The sequence below is a fragment of the Nansenia antarctica genome (genome assembly GCF_963989245.1).
Source record: "Nansenia antarctica genome assembly, chromosome: 1".
In the NCBI taxonomy this organism is placed as follows: Eukaryota; Metazoa; Chordata; class Actinopteri; order Argentiniformes; family Microstomatidae; genus Nansenia; species Nansenia antarctica.
The window spans coordinates 104,893,027-104,912,871 of NC_137674.1; the positions used below are offsets into that span (position 1 = coordinate 104,893,027).

Here is a 19,845-nt window from a genome sequence, read left to right on the forward strand (position 1 = left end):
TCGATAAAATGCTTTCATATCACCCCCATGATGTCATTAACTGGCCAAGTCAGTGTGACAAGTCAATAAAAGAGCAATTCCATAGTGATTTGAGCTGACGTGCTACAATGAAGTCGACGGTATAGTAGATATTATATAGTACTGGTGTTTAATAACTCGATGTTACAATCTTCAATGACTCCAGTCCTTACGTGGTATCCCTCCCAAATACCTCTCAATCCCCACTACCTCCCAGTACAGTTTCTCCACAGTAAATACGTTAATAATAAAAACATGTAATTCTTCCTTTTTCTAGCATTGTGACTGCCTGGTCCTAGCATAGAAGTATTTTTCTTATGATGACTGATGGATAGGTGATTCTTAGACAACCTGGCTAACTGGGCAACGAGTGTTTTTTCAGGAGTCGCCTACTTTGCATAGCTCCCCCTTTATATAGCGGCTGCACTACCTCCACCCTTTCATTCGTTTCTGAGAAGTAACGAGCTGTTTTCATCATCATCATCATCATCATCATCATCATCATCATCATGCCTGAGCCTGCGAAGCCTGCGCCCAAGAAGGGCTCCAAGAAAGCCGTCACCAAGACCGCCACCAAAACCGGCAAGAAGCGCAGAAAGTCCAGGAAGGAGAGCTACGCCATCTACGTGTACAAGGTCTTGAAGCAGGTCCACCCCGACACCGGCATCTCCTCCAAGGCCATGGGAATCATGAATTCCTTCGTCAACGACATCTTCGAGCGCATCGCCGGTGAGTCCTCTCGCTTGGCCCACTACAACAAGCGTCGTACCATCACCTCCAGGGAGATCCAGACCGCCGTGCGTCTGCTGCTCCCCGGTGAGCTGGCCAAGCACGCCGTGTCCGAGGGCACCAAGGCCGTGACCAAATACACCAGCTCCAAGTAAACAGATCTTAGCCTGTGCTACTTACCCCAAAGGCTCTTTTAAGCCACTGTACAGCCCTGCAAATAATCCCATATACAAATACATATATTACCGATTTAATCATGTCCAAGTACGTTTTTGTACTTTTTATTTTGGAGTCCAGCTTTATTATTCTTTTGCAGTTCCATTTTGACTTGCTTGAATCAGAATCATGTTTATTGTTACAACTAAACAAGTAAAATAAATAGAGACCAGAGACAATTGAGCAATAATAGAAGTAATACAAATAATAGAAAGACAACAGTCCCAAGGAACAAATACTTGTTGAATAGTTATCATACACTTTGTCTTCCATATTTTACTGTTCACAATGCATATTATTGTCCACAATAACTCTTTATTATTATCATCCATATGTATTGAAGACACCATAAAAGACAGACTGCATGCACAAGACTACTATGTTCACATATTTTCTTTGTTCTGTAACAGTTCAATAGATGGTGGCCATGAAAATTCCTTCTTTCTTTGTAAATGATGCCAATATATATGCCATATAACCAATATTGTCGTGTATATGTAAATGTCAATCCGTGGTGTATATGGAGTACAATACTAACTTTCTAAAACATACGCTTGACTTTTTCTGTCGTCATGCTGCTGACATCCACTTCCAAAACTCTAGTCTGCCTCGCGGGTAAATACATTATCTGCGCACGCGCGGGCTCCTCCCCCCACCCCTTCCTTACTTTTTCACCCGGCTGTCGGGTTGCCTTGTTTCCGATGGCGATATGAACATGAAAACGTCAAGAGGAAGATTGAGAATGATATACATAGAACACCAAGTCCCCCAAACTCCCAACCAGCCTAGCGATTACTACCAGGAACTGTCCTTTTGGGATGGTACGACAAGGGCATGCATTATTATTATCACTAGATGCGCAATAGAAAAAGGGGCTGCACTGTGTTGTGTGCGTAATAATCCATAATAACCATTTTCTTTCTAGAGTGCACGTGTGGGATGGTCATTTCTAGTCGTGGAATGTCAAAACTACGCATTTACTTGCGTTGACATTGATTTGGCAACGTATGTGTTTTCATGACAGCTTAACCTGCTGAATGTACAGGCCTGACAAAATGTGTTATAATAATGGAATCAACTCTCTTGTGTGGAGATGGGTGGCTCTTAAAAGAGCCGTTGTTTTTTGTAGGGGGTGGTTGAGTTTACGAATAGTTTAGCCGCCGAAGCCGTACAGAGTACGTCCCTGGCGTTTCAGAGCGTATACAACATCCATGGCGGTGACGGTCTTCCTCTTGGCATGTTCGGTGTAGGTGACGGCGTCACGGATAACGTTCTCAAGGAACACCTTCAGCACACCACGGGTCTCTTCGTAGATCAGACCAGAGATACGCTTGACGCCCCCACGGCGAGCCAGGCGGCGAATAGCGGGCTTCGTGATTCCCTGGATGTTATCACGGAGAACTTTGCGATGACGCTTGGCGCCTCCTTTTCCGAGTCCCTTTCCTCCTTTTCCTCTTCCAGACATGTTGAGTTCAGTAAGATTATGACTTCGGTGAAGTTGTGGGGTGAATTTATCTCAGCTACGAGGACGTGATTGAGACCAGGGGGAATTTTTGTAGAGGGAGGAGCTTCTGCTAGGGACAACGTTTGGCATTATGGGCATTATTGAAGCAAAAGGACATCGCACACACACACACACACACACACACACACACACACACACACACACACACACACACACACACTCACAATCAGTAAAAGCACATAACATTAATCAAGATGTTTGGAATGGTCTGATAAGATTGACTCCTTACAACAGCACATGGTCAAATTTAGACACTATTATGACTGCAACCATTTCAATCTTTTAGCAATGTTGTAGTAGGAAATGTAGGCTCAACTGTTCTATTATGTGGAGCTCTGCCCCATAGGAGAGCTGTGCTCCTATTGGTTTACTCCTATAGGTAGCCAATGACTGAATTATTTATTTATTTATTCAGGGGGGGTGAGAGATACTGTTTTGCCCTGCCCGGTAAAGACAAGGGCACTCTGAGAGGAGATTGCGAATCTGCTGGCAAAGGGTGCAATGGTCCTGGCGCTTTTCCATTACAGGGCCAAAGCAGGCCAGCCCGCTTCGGCCTGCTTCTTTTCCCCTTTTCCATATGTCGTCCCAGGTCGCGTCAGGTCGGTTCGGCTCGCTTCTTTAGCTCCCCTTCGAGACCAGGGTCTAAATTTTTTGATCCGGATCTTTTTGCCAGGCTGCGTGTGACGTGTGACGCTGCACACCGTTGATTGGTCAATGGAAATCGTCATCCCATGTTCATAGATTTTCTTCACTAACCGCCATCTTGAAATACCACATTCGCTCTTGGAAAATGTCACAACAGTTTCTGTAATAGCTTATTAATAAAGATTCGAAAAATTATGCTGACCATCGTATTATCTTAGTTTAATGTCATTTCAATGAATCATAGAACTTTTATTTACAACAAGCCCGTGAATAACACCGGCTGTGGAGGTGGTACAAACACAATACTCCTTTGCTAACTTCACCATCGGTCTACGGTCATTTTGAGCCCTTAACCACTGCGCTGACACCCCGAGAAGTTATGCTTTTAACCGTAAACTCGATGAACCGGGAGTTCACCCGCTGCTGCTGCTCGCAGCACCGCTTGGAGCACTCTATAAACGCGGAGATTGGAGCCCCACGTCAGTCAGCCTTTTCGTAGAAATACATCGCTTCCCAATCCCTGGTTGCGAGATCTAAACTACAAATCTACTAGAACTGAAAGCGGCAAGTAGGCTAACAGGCACGTAACATCCATATGCTGTATAAATAAATATATTTGACTACCAGCAAGACAGCGCTGCACTCGTATCTATCAGCCTAGCCTGTCTGTATGATGATGTCGTTGAATGCCGATGCTGAGATACTGTGCTGATGAACCATTCGCTGACTGTCTTAATAAATCAAGTACAGAGATTCCAACCCGTGTTGAACATCCTATTTCCTTGTCAAATCGTGTATGCTGTGCAGTGTGCACCTAATCTATCATGAGATGACAACGCATTTAAGATCACAATCCTCAATAGATTGATTCCATCGTTTTACCGACAAGAAGATTCTACAATCTATCAGCCTTTCCGTAGAAATACATCGCTCCCTGTATAACGATATATATCTAACGTTACATGTTTTAAGGCTGATCTGTGCATGATGGTGCTGCATTTTGACATAATTCTTATCGCATTTCCCCCCATTGTGCTGCCGTTCCGTAGTCCAGAGCTTCATCATCCCCTTTCACCCCTTTCCATCCCTGGCGTCATTTTATCAATGAACGTGGTATTATACATATTTACATATTACATATTTGTTGTTATTTATGGAAGTGTCCGGTTGCTGGAGGAACCAGGACGCCGGCTACACTGCACAGTTTAGCCCGAAATATATAGAGAGAGTGCAGCCCGTTGACAGAGAAACGTTTTAACAGGGAATTCGCTCCGCGCTGTGTCGACGGTGATAGGAGAGTAGGATCTACACCATTCAAATGGTTTTGGATTCCCTGTCTTCTCCTCTATCCGGACACGTTTGAATTGTTATCCTAACCCACGGTAAACCGAAGTTATTAACCCGCAAACGGCACCGTGTTTGTCCGTGAATAACACAGCACACAATGATACTACAGTTCATAAAGCAGACAAGTGAAGGCAGTGGTTTTAAGGGTTCAAAAAACATGACTTTATTATGTGTAGAACAACATATGTGCAGAACAAAATCCAATAGAAATGATTCAAACATGCAGACAATCAGGCAGTAGCCGTCTCTATGCTGAACATAACAATGATGCTACAGTGAGGTAAAGTAGCCATCTCCTTACGATAGCCCACATAAGTTTATTTCTCTTTCCAGCATTCCTCTTTCGAGTATCCTTCCTTCTGTCTTCGCTCTTCTGTCTTCTCTCTTTTCTCTCCCAAAAACCATGGTTAATAATATACCACATGCAGAGGAAAGGCATAGGATAGTTGCAAGTTCCTCCAGTCTGCTATTGCAGGGCTCTACGCTAACCTTTTTCACTAATAGCACATGTGCTCCTAAATGAAAAATGTTAGGGGCACACAAAGAAATTTAGGAGCACAGTGAAAAATGTAATTATAACACATTTTTATTAGTGATTTTGCAATTTTTGCACCAAAATCACACATTGGCCCATGCCTACAGCCCTACTAGACGCAGAGTTGATGGCATTGTATTATGGTAACTAGCTGTGTCAAGTTCTCCTGGTTAGCAGCATGTTCATTCATTCATCCATGTCATGCCTGTCAGCTAGCAGCTAGCAGCCCAGCCAGGCTTTAGGGCTAGGTCTGTCAGCTAGCAGCCCAGCCAGGCCGCGTCCTAACTATTCCCACCGTAGTTGGGTCAGACCACGCCAACTTCTTGAATATGTAGGGGTGTTTTTTTTTCTTTTTTTCTCAAACACAAACACAATCACTGACACTAAGAATAGGCGCGCGTTCCAGGGCCCACAGGGCAATGAGAGCCGCGCCCGGCCGCTTGCGGCCGTGCCCGCGGCGAACATTGACCGTTGGCCCGCGGCACACTCAGCGCCGCCGAGTTGCATACATAGATGGGTAACCTATATCTAATCGTGCACCCCGTGTTACGTGAAGAACAAGATACAGAGAACACCCCTACATATTCCAGAAGTTGGCGTGGCGTGGGCGTGGTGTGGGCGTGGTCTGACCCAACTACGGTGGGAATCGTTAGGACGCAGCCAGGCCATGCAAAGGTCTGTCTCCATGCTGCCCACCTCCCTGCTGCTGGGTCAGGCTACATCAGTCACACACGGTGGCCAGACAACTCCACATCTAGGGGTATTAAACTACCCCACATCCAGATGACCAGTCCCCAGCCCCATGCTGCCCGGGGTGGTGACATGTGGAGGTGGCCAGCCCAGCACGGTGCCTCTGCGGCGGCTAGCTGTTAGCACACCACCATCCCCGGGGGTCCCACCTCTCTGCCACACTCAAGTACAACATGTTGCATTTTCATGCCATTAGGCAACTTGCTTCCTAGGGTTTCCTAGGATTAGAGATGCATTTGGACTTCTGGAGTACCTCCACTACTTTCAATGGGTTCTGAAGGTCTGAGAGCTTTCTACTTTCTACCCTGGGTAGTTAACCCTGGTTGTAACATTGGGTTCAAATCTGGAGTGTGTGGGACCAAATCTGTAGATGTGGTGAGCTAATGAAGCTAATGAAGCTTGAGATGAGAAAAGGGCGCTTGTCTCTTTAAGGCCCAGGAGGGAGTTAGCGATTAGCGATGTTAGCTTAGCGCCAGTTTAACAGAAGTAACTTCACTTTTAACATGACTTCCCGTGGTCGTAGCGGGCTGGCTGACGGCTTAAAATGTGGCCACACGGTTCGCGCAGATTTATTTTTAGAATTAAAAAAATAAAAATAAAATAAAAAAAATCTGTACTCGCACAGTGTGCTCGTGAATTTATTTCTCTAGTCGCACAGATGTATTTTTTGTCGCAATTGCGAGTGAAATGGTCGCACTGTCGAGCCCTGTATTGTTGCTGTGTTGTGTCTCGTGAAAATATACGTCACCACCATGGCGCGCTGTTATGACGCGTAACTCCGCCTACTATCGCCTACTCCTCCTACTAGTCCGGGTCGGTTGTGTATAATGGAAAACCAGAACTGATCAAAAGCGGGCTAAAGTGACCCGACCCGACCTGAACCGACCTGGGCTGGGCTGCTGATGGAAAAACGCCACTAGTAGTCCCCAGGGACCAGTGGTTTGTACTCCCCCTCAATCTGCTGGAGCTTGAGGCAGTCAGACTGATTGCTCAGCTCAACAGCTAAAAAAAAACACTTCCCACCTACACTTAATTTCCCGCCTATTTGCACACGCCTTATATGGCTCTCCCACTCTATCTCTTCTGATCTCTACTTTCTCCTCCCTAAATGAGAGAGAGATAGAGATGTACTAATTAAAAGTCACTCAGACCAGTTGCACCCTGGAGTCATCCTTAACTAGCCTAAACCTGTCATAGCTGACCACAGTGGCGGCTGGTGATAAAAATGTTGGGTGGGGCACAGGTTATGGGGGCATGCTCCACGGGGAAGAATATCAACTTTAAAATCTGGATTTACAGTCGATTTTAGCATGAGAATATATATATAACTTAATTATTTTTATATATAACTTATTAAAGGGCAAACTGCAAGCACAACAAAAATATAATGCACAACAACTGACAAATCAACTGGAATAGTCTTTGTTAGCAGAGTAGACCTAATGTTAACAGAATGGACTTATACCCTTTGTCTATCTGTGCAGCGGTAAGGTGAATAATTCTAGCAGTACTGTCCAGACAGTTGTCTTGTTTAGCCATTCAACTAGGCATTATTTATTCAATGGAGAAAGACATGGAACACAATGCAATTGTGATAATAAATGTGTTCTTTGTTACTTCTTTAATTAAATTAAAGTGTACCTTTCTATTATCATACAATATTTCCTTGAACATGTAAACTCTATAATCATACAGTTGTCTTTCTATTAGTTGTCTCTGTCATACTGAACTGTTTGTTATCATCCTGAAGTATCTCTGTTGCTCACCTCACCTCAGTTCTGTCTCTATTGCCCTCCTCTCCTGTTGTCTGTCTCTCTGTTGCTCTCCTCTCCTGTTGTCTGTCTCTCTGTTGCTCTCCTCTCATGTTGTCTGTCTCTCTGTTGCTCTCCTCTCCTGTTGTCTGTCTCTCTGTTGCTCTCCTCTCCTGTTGTCTGTCCGAATATCGGTTGTTAAGTCGCGACGTGTTTCCGGGTCCAAAGTTGGCTGAGGCGCTGTCTTCGAAATGCAGCAATAATAATAATAATTAATTATATTTATATAGCGCTTTTCCGAGGCTCAAATACCCTGACAATATGGGGGAAACGGGAAAGTGCTGTGTCCCTTGTTGTATGAATAGATCCCAGTCTAAAAAACGATTAAACTGTCATTCTACCGCTGTAGTATACTGGTATTCTGGTGCGGAGAATTTCTGGTTTGAACCCGGAAATGGCAAAACCTCACGTTTGACGTCAGACTTAACAACCGGATATTCAGGGCTCTCAAGTCTCACGCATTTTTTTTTTTACTACCCCTAGTGGTAGTGGCCCTAGGCTGCAGCCTAGGTAAGCCTATAATCTGCGCATGCCCCGACTCCTCCCCTATGTATTTTCACAGTGAATTTTACACACACACAGATAAAATGTTTATTGTATTGGAGGATTTTTAATGAATGCTGATAGGTGCCGACAGAATATCAGCCGCATTTTATGAATAAACAATGTTTATTTTTAAAAATCTTTTACAAGTAGCAACTACGAAATGGGGCTGCGTTGGAAGGTGGGGAAGGTATAAGGTTCAGAGATAGGAAATGTTAGGATATTTATAGCATAGCATAGAGTACAGCACAGTGTTTTATTTGTATAGTATAGTAGCATAGTATAGTGGATAGTGTAGTAGCACCAGGGGAGCCCCCCCTCCTAAATTTCGTTGTATGGTACCTGTACTGTATTAATGACAATAAAGACCATTCATTCATTCATTGATTTTCAGACTTTGTCTACATGTTACGGTACATGTGGTAATACGGTACATGTGTGAAAACTAGGGTTAGGGTTAGGTGCTACGTTGACTTGGTACATGCTGGCATGTCTAACCCTACCCCTACCCCTAACCCTACCCCTAACCCTAACCTTAACTATAGCACCCTAGCACCTAACCCTAACCCTAGTTTTTCCACATGTACCGTAACATACACACTGTAAGATTGAGCAGAAACAGGCAGGGGCTCCTACTTCTACTGCCATCTACACGAGTTCTGCTGTACTGAAAGATTAAATTCAACAATTCACCTTTATAGCATGTGACCTCATATTGTGCTGAAACTAATTAGGGCATAACAGAATCAAATGTATTGTTTTGGTTAAAAGATGTTGGATTAAAACTCAGACATCTCCGGATCCGGTCCATGGGCCTTAGTTGGACCACGTCTAGTCTAGTCCCTTTAACTTCAGACCACGGTCCTAATCATCACTTTGCTCTAGTCCCTTTAACTTCAGACCAATGTCCTAATCATCACTTTGTGTACAGTACATAATGTGTGTGTAATATGATATGATGTGAATGTTTTCTCTTTCTGTGAATGTGTTTGTGTGTCTGTAGTGAATGCAGTGGATATCTTACTAACACCAGAGCCCCAGACCAGAGCCCAGTTTTCACAAGGTGAGTCTCTTTATCCTGAAGTAGCTAACAGTCTCTCTCCACTGATACTCTCCACAAACCCTGAGATATAATTAGAGAGATCTAGGAGAGGGAGAGACTCATGAAAAACAGGCTCGATATCTTACTCCTCTTATTTCTCTGATTTGGTCTCTGCTCTTCTCCCAGATGCCTGTGAGCTCACACTGGACCCAGACACACCATGCAGTGAATTCGGGAGACACACGCCATGCAGTGAAAATTGGGAAAGACAGGTACCAATCCCAGCCTCCAGAGAGATTCAATAGGGGGTCTCGGTATGTGCTGCGTAGTTATCAATGGTAACAAAGGGTGGGAGCCGCCACCGTTGAAAAAAGTCCTGCCAACCTACTTGCCACCCCAGTTACACAGACCAACTGATATAATTTGTTGTATTTTTATTATTGTATCTTTATTTTTATTTTTTTAACTGTTGCACCCTATTTCATGCACCCGAATGGTTGCACCCTATTTCACATGGAGAGATTTGAATTTGCCTGCTGAGCTGTCTCTTGTGCTGTGCGGTGTGGAGCCTCTTCAGGTAATGTTAAATGTGGTTTTAATTAATTATGTTATTACGTTTAGAATTCATTACCTAATGGATATGTTTAGTCAATTAATGGATGTTTTGTTCATCAATGTAACGTTATTTGCTAAGTTATGAAGCGAATAAGTTTTGCAGTTCAGCTGTTAGCACTAGCTAAGTTAGCTAGCTATTTAGCTAGCTAGATATTGTAAGGGTCTGTCTGGACGCTGTTACTGGGAGGTTGAGAGGAGTGGTCAGCAGTGTTGCCAGATTGGTCTGATGTTTACCAGCCCAATAAGTGCTCAAAATCCGCCCAAATTGATAAAAACCAGACCAAATATTATAGCATAGAATATATCATAATTATACATATCAAAAACGAATAGAATAGAGTAAACAAAGGGACTGCTCAAATACCAAAAATAACATTTGTTGATTGTTTCGATTAGCAATGCTGAGTCAAAGTAATGACAATGCTTAGTCTTGTTTCATGTTCAATGCAATGGCAAAATATGATCATGGAAGATAACCTCAATTCAATCATGGTATTATCATATGAAATCCATTTCCATGTGACATCCTCTATAGTCTCAATGAATGTGCCTTTTTAAAACCAACCCCCAATTGAATTGGCAATATAATAAAATGTGTTAATTGCACATTAGCATGGTCTGCAATTAAACACACATTAGCATGGTGATCACAGCATATTTAAACACAGTTAACACAGTCTCTGTCAAGTTATTTTAAAACATTTTTTTTCATGGGAAACCAGGCCAAATTCTGTCCACCAGCCCAAGCCCAATTTTACCAGCACAATGCAACCTAAACTAGCCCAATTGGGCTGGAAGGGGTCTTTGGGCCTTGTTGGGGTGACAGTGCTGAGCTGTGTAATATTAGAGCTCCCCATAAGTGAGTGATGCTTTATCATAACCTACTATTCTGTATTCTGTGATTTGGTTTTAAGAGTAATATGTAATTATTTCCCACTTCAATGAATCTCAGAGGGTTGACTCTCAGATTGAGCTCTCTCTGTGAAGTCTAGAATCTGAGATTATTGAAGCCCAATCCTGTGATGGTGTCAACAGTCAGAGGATGTTCATATCTGGTCAGACTTGACCTCTATTACATATTCCTGGGGTCAGGTCATCTTCATTTGAATGATCCAATGATTGCAAATAGGACATTTGTTTTCAATGTTTTCTCAATAAACTGTAAAAGAGATTATTTTATTTTTTAGAGATTATTATTATTATTTTCTACATTTAAATGTTTTCCTTGTACAATGTAAATGACCCTAACCATCAAATCAGATTAAACTTTATTTATAATACATACTGTGGCACATTTCATTCACATATGCAGTATAGCCTAACGTGTTTTAATAACCCTGACATATTCAATACAATACAACATGCTTTTATAATCACAGCAGTCGGGCTGCCCGATCACGTCTCTTCACAACACTGGCTCCCCGCTGGTGGAATGAGCTCCCCACGGCTGTCAGAACGGCAGAGTCACTACCCATCTTCCGTCGTAGACTGAAGACCCATCTCTTCAGGTTACATCTTAACTGCTCCTCCTGAGACATCTTCTGACCCTCACCACTACGTCTCCTAAAGACACCCGCTTTCCCCTCTACTGTGTCCCTAAGAACTTCTATTGCCCCCCTTGTACTGTTTCTCAGTTTCTCCAGTAATAAACAAATAAATAAAAATAAATAAAAATAAAAAAGTTTTAGTAGAAGGCGATAATAGGGAGAAGGTTTTTCCTTCTATCAGTGGCCCCGGGCCCGAGCTAGAGTACTCTTCCTGCAACGAATGGTGGACTGCTGATTCATATGCTTAGTATTCAAATGTGTTGATTGTAAGTCGCTTTGGAATAAGGCGTCTGCTAAATGTCAAAAAGGTAAATGTAAATGTAAATAATCATGTGCTCATTGTGTGGATTTATGGCAAATTCTTCTAATTTAATCCATTTTAAATTGAGTCTATAACACCACATAATGTGGAAAATTGAAGGGGTCTGAACACTGTGTATATATATATATATATATATATATATATATATATATATATATATATATACTGTATATACTATCTATTTTAATAACAGCCTATGGGGGTACCGCATTTTGATGTCCTCCCAGCACCATTAAGCTTTAGCCGAAGTAAATCACAGACCTTGTGTGGAAAAAATCCGTGATCTACAGAATACACTGACTGACCCTGATTTACTTCGGATTATTTTACATAAGGAGTGCTTATCATAGTTAGACCATCACAACGAATTAACACATTAAGGCCTTATGCTGTTGTGAATTGGCCTACATGTATTTCGGTTACCGAGATGGCACGGTCAGCATCCCTGCAGGCTACTCATTTGAGTCGTATAACCTATAGATTAAAGCCCTGCACGGGTGGTAAATGGAAACACGCCTTTGAGGGAAATATTGAGGTGGCTCTTAAAAGAGCCTTTGGGGATTTCCTCTCAGATCGGTGTGGTCATCTTAGGCGCGCTCTCCACGGATACGGCGGGCCAGCTGGATGTCCTTGGGCATGATGGTGACCCTCTTGGCGTGGATGGCGCACAGGTTGGTGTCCTCGAACAGACCGACCAGGTAAGCCTCGCTGGCCTCCTGCAGGGCCATCACAGCAGAGCTCTGGAAGCGCAGATCGGTCTTGAAATCCTGGGCGATTTCCCTCACCAGGCGCTGGAAGGGCAGCTTGCGGATGAGCAGCTCGGTGGACTTCTGGTAACGACGGATCTCCCTCAGAGCCACGGTGCCGGGCCTGTAACGGTGAGGCTTCTTCACGCCGCCGGTGGCCGGGGCGCTTTTACGGGCAGCCTTGGTGGCGAGCTGCTTCCTTGGGGCTTTGCCGCCGGTGGATTTACGAGCGGTTTGCTTGGTTCTGGCCATGACGATATCTTCCTTCGTTCAGTTGGAGTATAACCAATCTCAACAGAACGTTGTACATTTATAAACCCCCAGTCGTGCCCCGATTGGTTGGCGACTATAGACGAGCTCATTGGCTCGTTTGCGCCTCCTTCTCCGGCTGCCATTGGACACGAGCACCGTCCGCGCCATTGCCGCCACAAATTCAAACACTTAAACCCTGCCGCGCGCTTCCTTTGTTTGGCCCCTCCCCCAAACCGTTGGCTTCAAAGAGATGTAATTCCGATATCTTTTGTCAATGATAATCTATCCTTTAAATTATATATTAAAGCCAAAACAAATGTGAAGATACAACAAAGTATGTAATGTACGACTATATGAATACAAATGAACAAGAACAGTATAAACATTATGTACAGAGATCAGCGTGGTGCAGACACTTAATTTTATCTTTACGGTGGTTGTGTTCCATTGGACGTCCTTTAATCTCGCTGCTGTTGTGGACATTGTTGTCCTCTATCCTTAATCTATAATTTCATAATTGTTGTCCTTTATTCTAAATCTATAATTTCATCATTGTTGTCCTCTAATTTTAATCTAAAGTTGCATAACTAGTTGTCCTCACCCAGTTCATACAAATGATGAACCAAACAAACGCAAACTATATTAAGAACAAGGTCCACTACACAAGGAAGGGGTGATGTTTAAAACCTTATGAAGGACTGAACGTTATTTCTAATGCTGAGGCAGTGACATCACGAGGATGTTTTCTGCCCAACCCTGTGTAATATGTATGGGTGCGTTCTCTGCCTCGTACATGAAATCATAATTAGTGTTCTTCACAACATGAAACACTCATAACGCAGACAAACAGTGGAGGGAGAGATGGACTGCACTTTTGGAGAGAGAAGTGGTTGGCTCTTAAAAGAGCCTTTGGGGGGTTTGAGGAGGTGAAGCCGCGGTGGGACATTTACTTGGCTTTGGCGGGCTTCTCGGTCTTCTTGGGGAGCAGCACTGCCTGGATGTTGGGCAGCACACCGCCCTGAGCGATGGTCACACCGCCCAGCAGTTTGTTCAGCTCCTCGTCGTTACGGACGGCCAACTGCAGATGACGGGGGATGATACGAGACTTCTTGTTGTCGCGGGCGGCGTTGCCGGCCAACTCCAGGATCTCAGCAGTCAGGTACTCGAGCACGGCGGCCAGGTAGACCGGTGCGCCGGCGCCCACACGATGGGCATAGTTGCCCTTACGCAGGAGCCTGTGTACACGGCCCACTGGGAACTGGAGTCCAGCCCTAGAGGAGCGGGTCTTTGCCTTGGCTCTGGCCTTGCCTCCGGTTTTGCCTCTTCCTGACATGGTGACGGTTTAGTAGGATTTCGTGATAGCTGAAGAAAAGAACAAGCGATAACACTCCTGTTGCTCTCAGCGTTGTTCTTATAGCTCGCCCTGACGGCTTCTCATTGGCCACCGGGTCGATGTCACCTCATCCAATCAACGGAGACCGTTTCACTTCCGTCTTTGTCTGTCTCGCGCGCAGAAATCAAAGATGGATTCAAACTCGTCCCATGATTAACGAAACTAGTATATACTATAGAACATAATACACATTTGTATTTTAATTATTATTATTATTGCCACATACTAAGTTGTGTATTGCATTGTATCTGCGCCCCGGGCCGATGTAAAAGTTGGATGGGGGGCGCATTATAAATGAAATTAACATAACATAACATTAGGCTATCCCAGCTCTCTCTGCTACTTCTGAATGACTTAACAGCGAAAAGTTGTCTGTTATCTCCCGCGCATTTCTGTTCAAATGTAATGGTGTATTGGAAAGAGGAACTACATCTGAATGTGTTGATATTATAAGCAATTTTGTGTTTTCTGTCATACCCCCACCCCCTCTCTCCCGCACACAGATCTACCGAGTGGCACTTTATAGCGTCAAAGTTTATGTAAACTACGCCTAGATGTCAAATCACTCATTACTGCCATTTCAATCTCCTTTCTTACTATCATGTCAATGAATAAGTATAACCAATATTGTCGTGTATATGTAAATGTCAATCCGTGGTGTATAATACTAACTTTCTAAAACATACGCTTGACTTTTTCTGTCGTCATGGATGAAAATGCGCTTTTTTATGGACATGTGGGTGGCTCTTAAAAGAGCCTTTTTTGGTACAAATGGTGTCGGACAGAACCCTTTGAATGTTTACTTCTTCTTGGGGGCTGCCTTCTTTGCCTTGGGCTTCACCGTTTTGGGTTTGGCTACCTTGGGCTTGGCTGCCTTGACGGCCTTTTTGGGGCTCTTAGCGGGAGCCTTCTTGACCGGTGTGGCCTTCTTCGCCTTCTTGGGGCTCTTGGTGGCCTTCTTAGCGACTGCCGCGGGCTTCTTTGCTTTCTTGGGAGACTTCTTGGCCACAGCAGCGGGCTTCTTTGCCTTCTTCGGAGACTTCTTGGCAGCGGCGGGCTTCTTTGCGACCGCCTTCTTGGGTTTCGGGGCGGCGGCTTTCTTCGCCGGCGGCTTCTTGACCGCCTCGGAGGCTTTCTTGTTGAGCTTGAAAGAGCCGGAGGCCCCGGTGCCCTTGAGCTGGAGCAGAGTGCCCTTGACGACGAGGCTCTTGACGGCGACCTTGACGCGGGAGTTGTTCTTCTCCACGTCGTAGCCACCGGCAGACAGCGCCTTCTTGAGCGCGGCCAGAGACACGCCGCTCCTCTCCTTGGATGCGGACACGGCCGTCACGATGAGCTCGGCGACGCTGGGGCCAGCTGCTTTCTTGGGCCTGGCTGCTGCCTTCTTCTTGGGGCTCTTGGCCGGCGCGGGGGCGGCGGGGGCTGGTGCGACTTCTGCCATGTCTGTAGAAAGTCTCGTTCGTTCCGGTAAACCAACTAGTCTGCAAAGCTGCTCTGTGAGAATGAAGCTCAACCCGGAGCAGGGGGCTGTCCTTAAACGCGGCATGAGAACCGTGTAGACTCAACCATCCCTGCTCAGCAGTCGCTGCCGAAATATTCGGGCGCCTGTGTTTTCTCCTCGCGAATAACGGGCCAAAAGTCACCGGTGGTGCCGAGTTGAGGTCCAAATGCAAACGGGCCAGCGAGCAGACTTGCCTCCGGTTAGAATAAAGTTATGGGAGCCGCGAAGGCCTCGTGAGTTTTGTTGTGACTCGATCAAAACCCCACCGTTCCACTGTCGGAGGGAGCGGTGCGCACAGCTTTTCCTGTGTTATTTGTCTCCTAAAGTGTCTTAAATTGCATACGATTGGGACCAGCACTCGTTGTCCAGGTTGCCAGGTTGTCTGGCGAGGGAGTCCAAAGGTTGAGGGTCCCCCGTTGTGGTGCGGGGTGTTATAAATATGAGCTATTTTGGTGGTCGTGAAACACAGTCGCGGGGATGGGGCTGAGAGCTTGTCCCTATAGGTGATTTTTCAGATGGTGTCCCTCTCCCTCCTATTAAATCTAGACAAGACAGGTGAAAGCCATAGATAGACTATGGTTGCTGCATGTCGACTCTGAGGAATCAATTGCGATATTATCACCAGAATTGTGTCGTGGACATCAGCAGCCTTATGATGAATATGTTCGGCTACTAAACTAGTTGGTAACTAGCTGAAATTGCAATCATAACTTTGTTTGTAAATAAATACATAATAATAGTAATAAGTAAATTCAATAAATTAAATGTGCTTTTGTATGTGTTGTTTATCGATGGTGACGTAGTCAGCGTGCCTCCTCTCTCCATGTGTTTGTGGGTCTTTGTGGACCGGGGTGTTTAAATTACATCACATTTGTAATGTAACATAATATAATATAATATAATTGTTCTGCCGCTGCTTGGCTGTCCTTGAGCCTCGTATTAATCGTATTAAGGCTGTTGAGGAGCGAGTGACAGACAGACAGGCAGCGAGTTGTTTGACTAGTTTGACGTTGGCTGCATGTCAATCATCTAAAGTGGCTTCCCCTTATCTTCATGGACAAGACATGTGGGGAATTCACCACAATCAATCACCATATATTACCAGCTTTGTAATCACTCCTGTCGTTAACATTTGAATGTAACCTAAATGTACACCAATCTGTCTTTACACCTGGCCATAGCACAGGCTAGGTGTCTACACGTGTCTTACATTGATTCAGTCCAGGACCATCAGGAGTCTTAAATGATGGTGTTAAATCTGTTTTACTGGACATACAAAAGTAAATTCTTGGTCTGGTTCTTTTTAATATTCACCAATAATACAATAATATATATGCTTATGACACTGTTGTACAGTATGCTATTGCCCCCACGACTGACCAGGCTCTTTCTGAGCTACAGTCTGCATTCACTGTCCTGCAGAGAGCATTTGGTGGGCTGAGAATGAGAATGATACTTAATGTTGGAAAGATAAAAATCTATGTTCTACCATATCACAAATTGTTTTTATTTGATTCATGTTTGCATCTTGGGTGTGTCCCGCCACCTGGGCAGGTCGTTCATGGCGGTGTTTGATTATCGCTTTATCATAGATGATAGTTGTTATCCTCATCATTGCATTCTGTATAAATGGCTGGCTGGACCGTTAAATCCTGTAGATCTATTCATAACTCATTTTTGTATATAAAGCCCTACTACATAAACAAAACCCGCTACCTAGTGGTATTATTACAATTCAAAGACATGCATGACCGAACTCGTTTACAGAATTGGTTCTTGAGGTTCTGTCCAGGTAGCTGACTAGTGAGCCTGCATCAACCTTAATGCTATTCAAGTGCAAGAAGATTACATTTGTCTTCGCCGTTTAAGATACACACATTCATCTGCGGTGGAGCAGTAGAATGACGTCAAAGGCGGACAGATATTGGCCCTAGTGTGGAACACGTCGAACGTTCGAACAATTAGCAACAGCGTTCGAACGATTAGATTTTGATGGGCCGTTGATGGCCCGGTAAGATTTTGCATGATAGTCCCCCGGCTCTGTTGCAACAATCTACAGAAAGAAAGTCAATTTAGGGTGATGAGGACCTCCTTGGTGGAAAAATATTGTGGGTTTATGCTGTAATGATTTCTGTATTGAACTGTGTTATGTTAGGGTAAATACTGTGGACATGGTGCAGGCCTTGGTCTCTAGTGTACATGCGTGTGCAAAACGTAACTTCGTGCTCATTTGACAGACGAGGGGGACAGAGAGCCGCTCCAATTCTCGGGCGCGTTCATGCTACAAGTAAGGAGATGAATCATTATAGATGACAACATCGAGTCATTAAACAGATACAATACAACATTGTAACACGCGAGATCAACCCGCTATGGAATTGGTCTTATGTTGAAAGGGTGGGTGGCTCTTAAAAGAGCCTTTGGGGTTAGTGGAGCAGCAGAAGCGCTACTACTTGGAGCTGGTGTACTTGGTTACGGCCTTGGTGCCCTCGGACACCGCGTGCTTGGCCAGCTCACCGGGGAGCAGCAGACGCACGGCGGTCTGGATCTCCCTGGAGGTGATGGTAGAACGCTTGTTGTAGTGGGCCAGGCGAGAAGACTCGCCGGCGATGCGCTCGAAGATGTCGTTGACGAAGGAATTCATGATTCCCATGGCCTTGGAGGAGATGCCGGTGTCGGGGTGGACCTGCTTCAGGACCTTGTACACGTAGATGGCGTAGCTCTCCTTCCTGGACTTTCTGCGCTTCTTGCCGGTTTTGGTGGCGGTCTTGGTGACGGCTTTCTTGGAGCCCTTCTTGGGCGCAGGCTTCGCAGGCTCAGGCATGTTGATAGTGGCTCGTTACTTCGCAGAAACGAATGAGGAGGCGGCAAACGCACACCCGTAATATAAAGGTGGGGCTATGCAAATTAGGCGGCTGCTGACATCCACTTCCAAAGCTCTAGCCTGCCTAAATACATTATCTGCGCAGGCGCGGGCCCCTGGTCAATACATTATCTGCGCACGCGCGGGCTCCTCCCCCCCACCCCTTCCTTACTTTTTCACTCGGCTGTCGGGTTGCCTTGTTTCCGATGGCGATATGAACATGAAAACGTCAAGAGGAAGATTGAGAATGATATACATAAAACACCAAGGGGCCGGTTTCGGAGACAAGGCTTAAGCCTAGTCCCAGACTAAAATGCTGTTTGAGCTGGTTTAACTGAAATTCACTTGCACAGACGTAGCTTAAAATAGTCGTGGATTAAGCCTCTTCTGGATTAAACAAATAGGTGAATCAATCTATGAATAAAAAGCACTTAACCCAAAAAAAATTGATACAAAAGGTTTTTCGATGGATTCCGATAGTATTGGGCGTGCTAAATAACATACTAAAAGCCGACCAAAATCGACCCCCCCGAAAGCCGCCATTTCCAAGATGGCGTCCCAGATGGCGGTGGAGATATTAAAATGGCTATATCTCAAATTGAGAATATGGTGCAAAGGATTTCTCAACTGATTCTGGTACCTCTGGGCATGTTCACTAACATACTAAAAATCTAGGAAAATACACCTTCCAGAAAAAAATATATAACTATGATTTCTCACTTGATTCTGGTACCTCTAGACATGCTTGTGATAGTGCAAGCTCAGATCTTGTAATCGAAACAACATTGATGAGGTCATTGAAGACTACAGGAGGGATGACACATGGAAGTGGAATGACTGACAATCAGAGATCCCTTTGGACAATGTCAAAGGGCATAACATCAGAGTATAACACCGCAATGCAGGAGTTCTCAAACCAGACATACACAACATCAGAACAGCACAAGGATTCAACAGAGGCAAGGATGAAAAGGGATGCTGCTGACCTGGAGAAGATCACTTCAAAACTTGCTATATGTTCACCTTTCTCTCCAGACTCTTCTTTAAACCAACAACCACAGACGTCCTCCCAGCCCCAAAGTCCATCATTGAGATGGTACAATGCAAATGCAAAACTGACTGTTCTTCTGGCAGATGTTCATGCAGAGCTAAGAACTTAGCCTGTACCGACATGTGCAGCAGCCAGTGCCAGAACGATGACGATTCCCAAGCTGTGACGCACGAAAGTGATGATGATGAACTAATCTAACAGCCCAGCTCACATTGGCACGCATTGCACTCGCCATTCACATATCACATCACACATAGCATAAACGCTTATACATAATCAAGAGACACAACCCGCCTGTCATTACACATAGAGTAATACACATCCCACAAACAGAACAACCAGCACACCATACACTCCCCACATTCCTCCCATTCATTTATTTTGTTTCATTCCC

The 19,845-nt window shown here is 44.7% G+C and overlaps 6 protein-coding genes across 6 annotated transcripts; 1 reads left to right on the plus strand and 5 right to left on the minus strand.

Annotated features, from left to right (window-relative positions):
- Positions 1 to 527: 527 nt before the first annotated feature.
- On the plus strand, positions 528 to 902 carry LOC308175741 (histone H2B-like; the record flags this gene model as incomplete). The annotated part of the gene is made up of 1 exon (XM_080550289.1): positions 528 to 902. One exon carries the CDS (start codon positions 528 to 530, stop codon positions 900 to 902), a length of 375 nt encoding a protein of 124 aa, XP_080406415.1.
- Positions 903 to 2,116: 1,214 nt separating this feature from the next.
- LOC308175744 (histone H4) lies at positions 2,117 to 2,428 on the minus strand (the record flags this gene model as incomplete). The annotated part of the gene is made up of 1 exon (XM_080550292.1): positions 2,117 to 2,428. One exon carries the CDS (start codon positions 2,426 to 2,428, stop codon positions 2,117 to 2,119), a length of 312 nt encoding a protein of 103 aa, XP_080406418.1.
- Positions 2,429 to 12,232: 9,804 nt separating this feature from the next.
- On the minus strand, positions 12,233 to 12,643 carry LOC308175721 (histone H3.2; the record flags this gene model as incomplete). Its single annotated transcript, XM_080550269.1, has 1 exon — positions 12,233 to 12,643. One exon carries the CDS (start codon positions 12,641 to 12,643, stop codon positions 12,233 to 12,235), a length of 411 nt encoding a protein of 136 aa, XP_080406395.1.
- Positions 12,644 to 13,589: 946 nt separating this feature from the next.
- LOC308155838 (histone H2A-like) lies at positions 13,590 to 13,976 on the minus strand (the record flags this gene model as incomplete). Its single annotated transcript, XM_080529209.1, has 1 exon — positions 13,590 to 13,976. One exon carries the CDS (start codon positions 13,974 to 13,976, stop codon positions 13,590 to 13,592), a length of 387 nt encoding a protein of 128 aa, XP_080385335.1.
- An 859-nt stretch (positions 13,977 to 14,835) lies between these two features.
- On the minus strand, positions 14,836 to 15,477 carry LOC308175617 (histone H1-like; the record flags this gene model as incomplete). The annotated part of the gene is made up of 1 exon (XM_080550249.1): positions 14,836 to 15,477. One exon carries the CDS (start codon positions 15,475 to 15,477, stop codon positions 14,836 to 14,838), a length of 642 nt encoding a protein of 213 aa, XP_080406375.1.
- A 2,509-nt stretch (positions 15,478 to 17,986) lies between these two features.
- Positions 17,987 to 18,364, minus strand: LOC308175754 (histone H2B-like; the record flags this gene model as incomplete). The annotated part of the gene is made up of 1 exon (XM_080550302.1): positions 17,987 to 18,364. Exon 1 carries the CDS (start codon positions 18,359 to 18,361, stop codon positions 17,987 to 17,989), a length of 375 nt encoding a protein of 124 aa, XP_080406428.1. The 5' UTR covers positions 18,362 to 18,364.
- Positions 18,365 to 19,845: the final 1,481 nt, after the last annotated feature.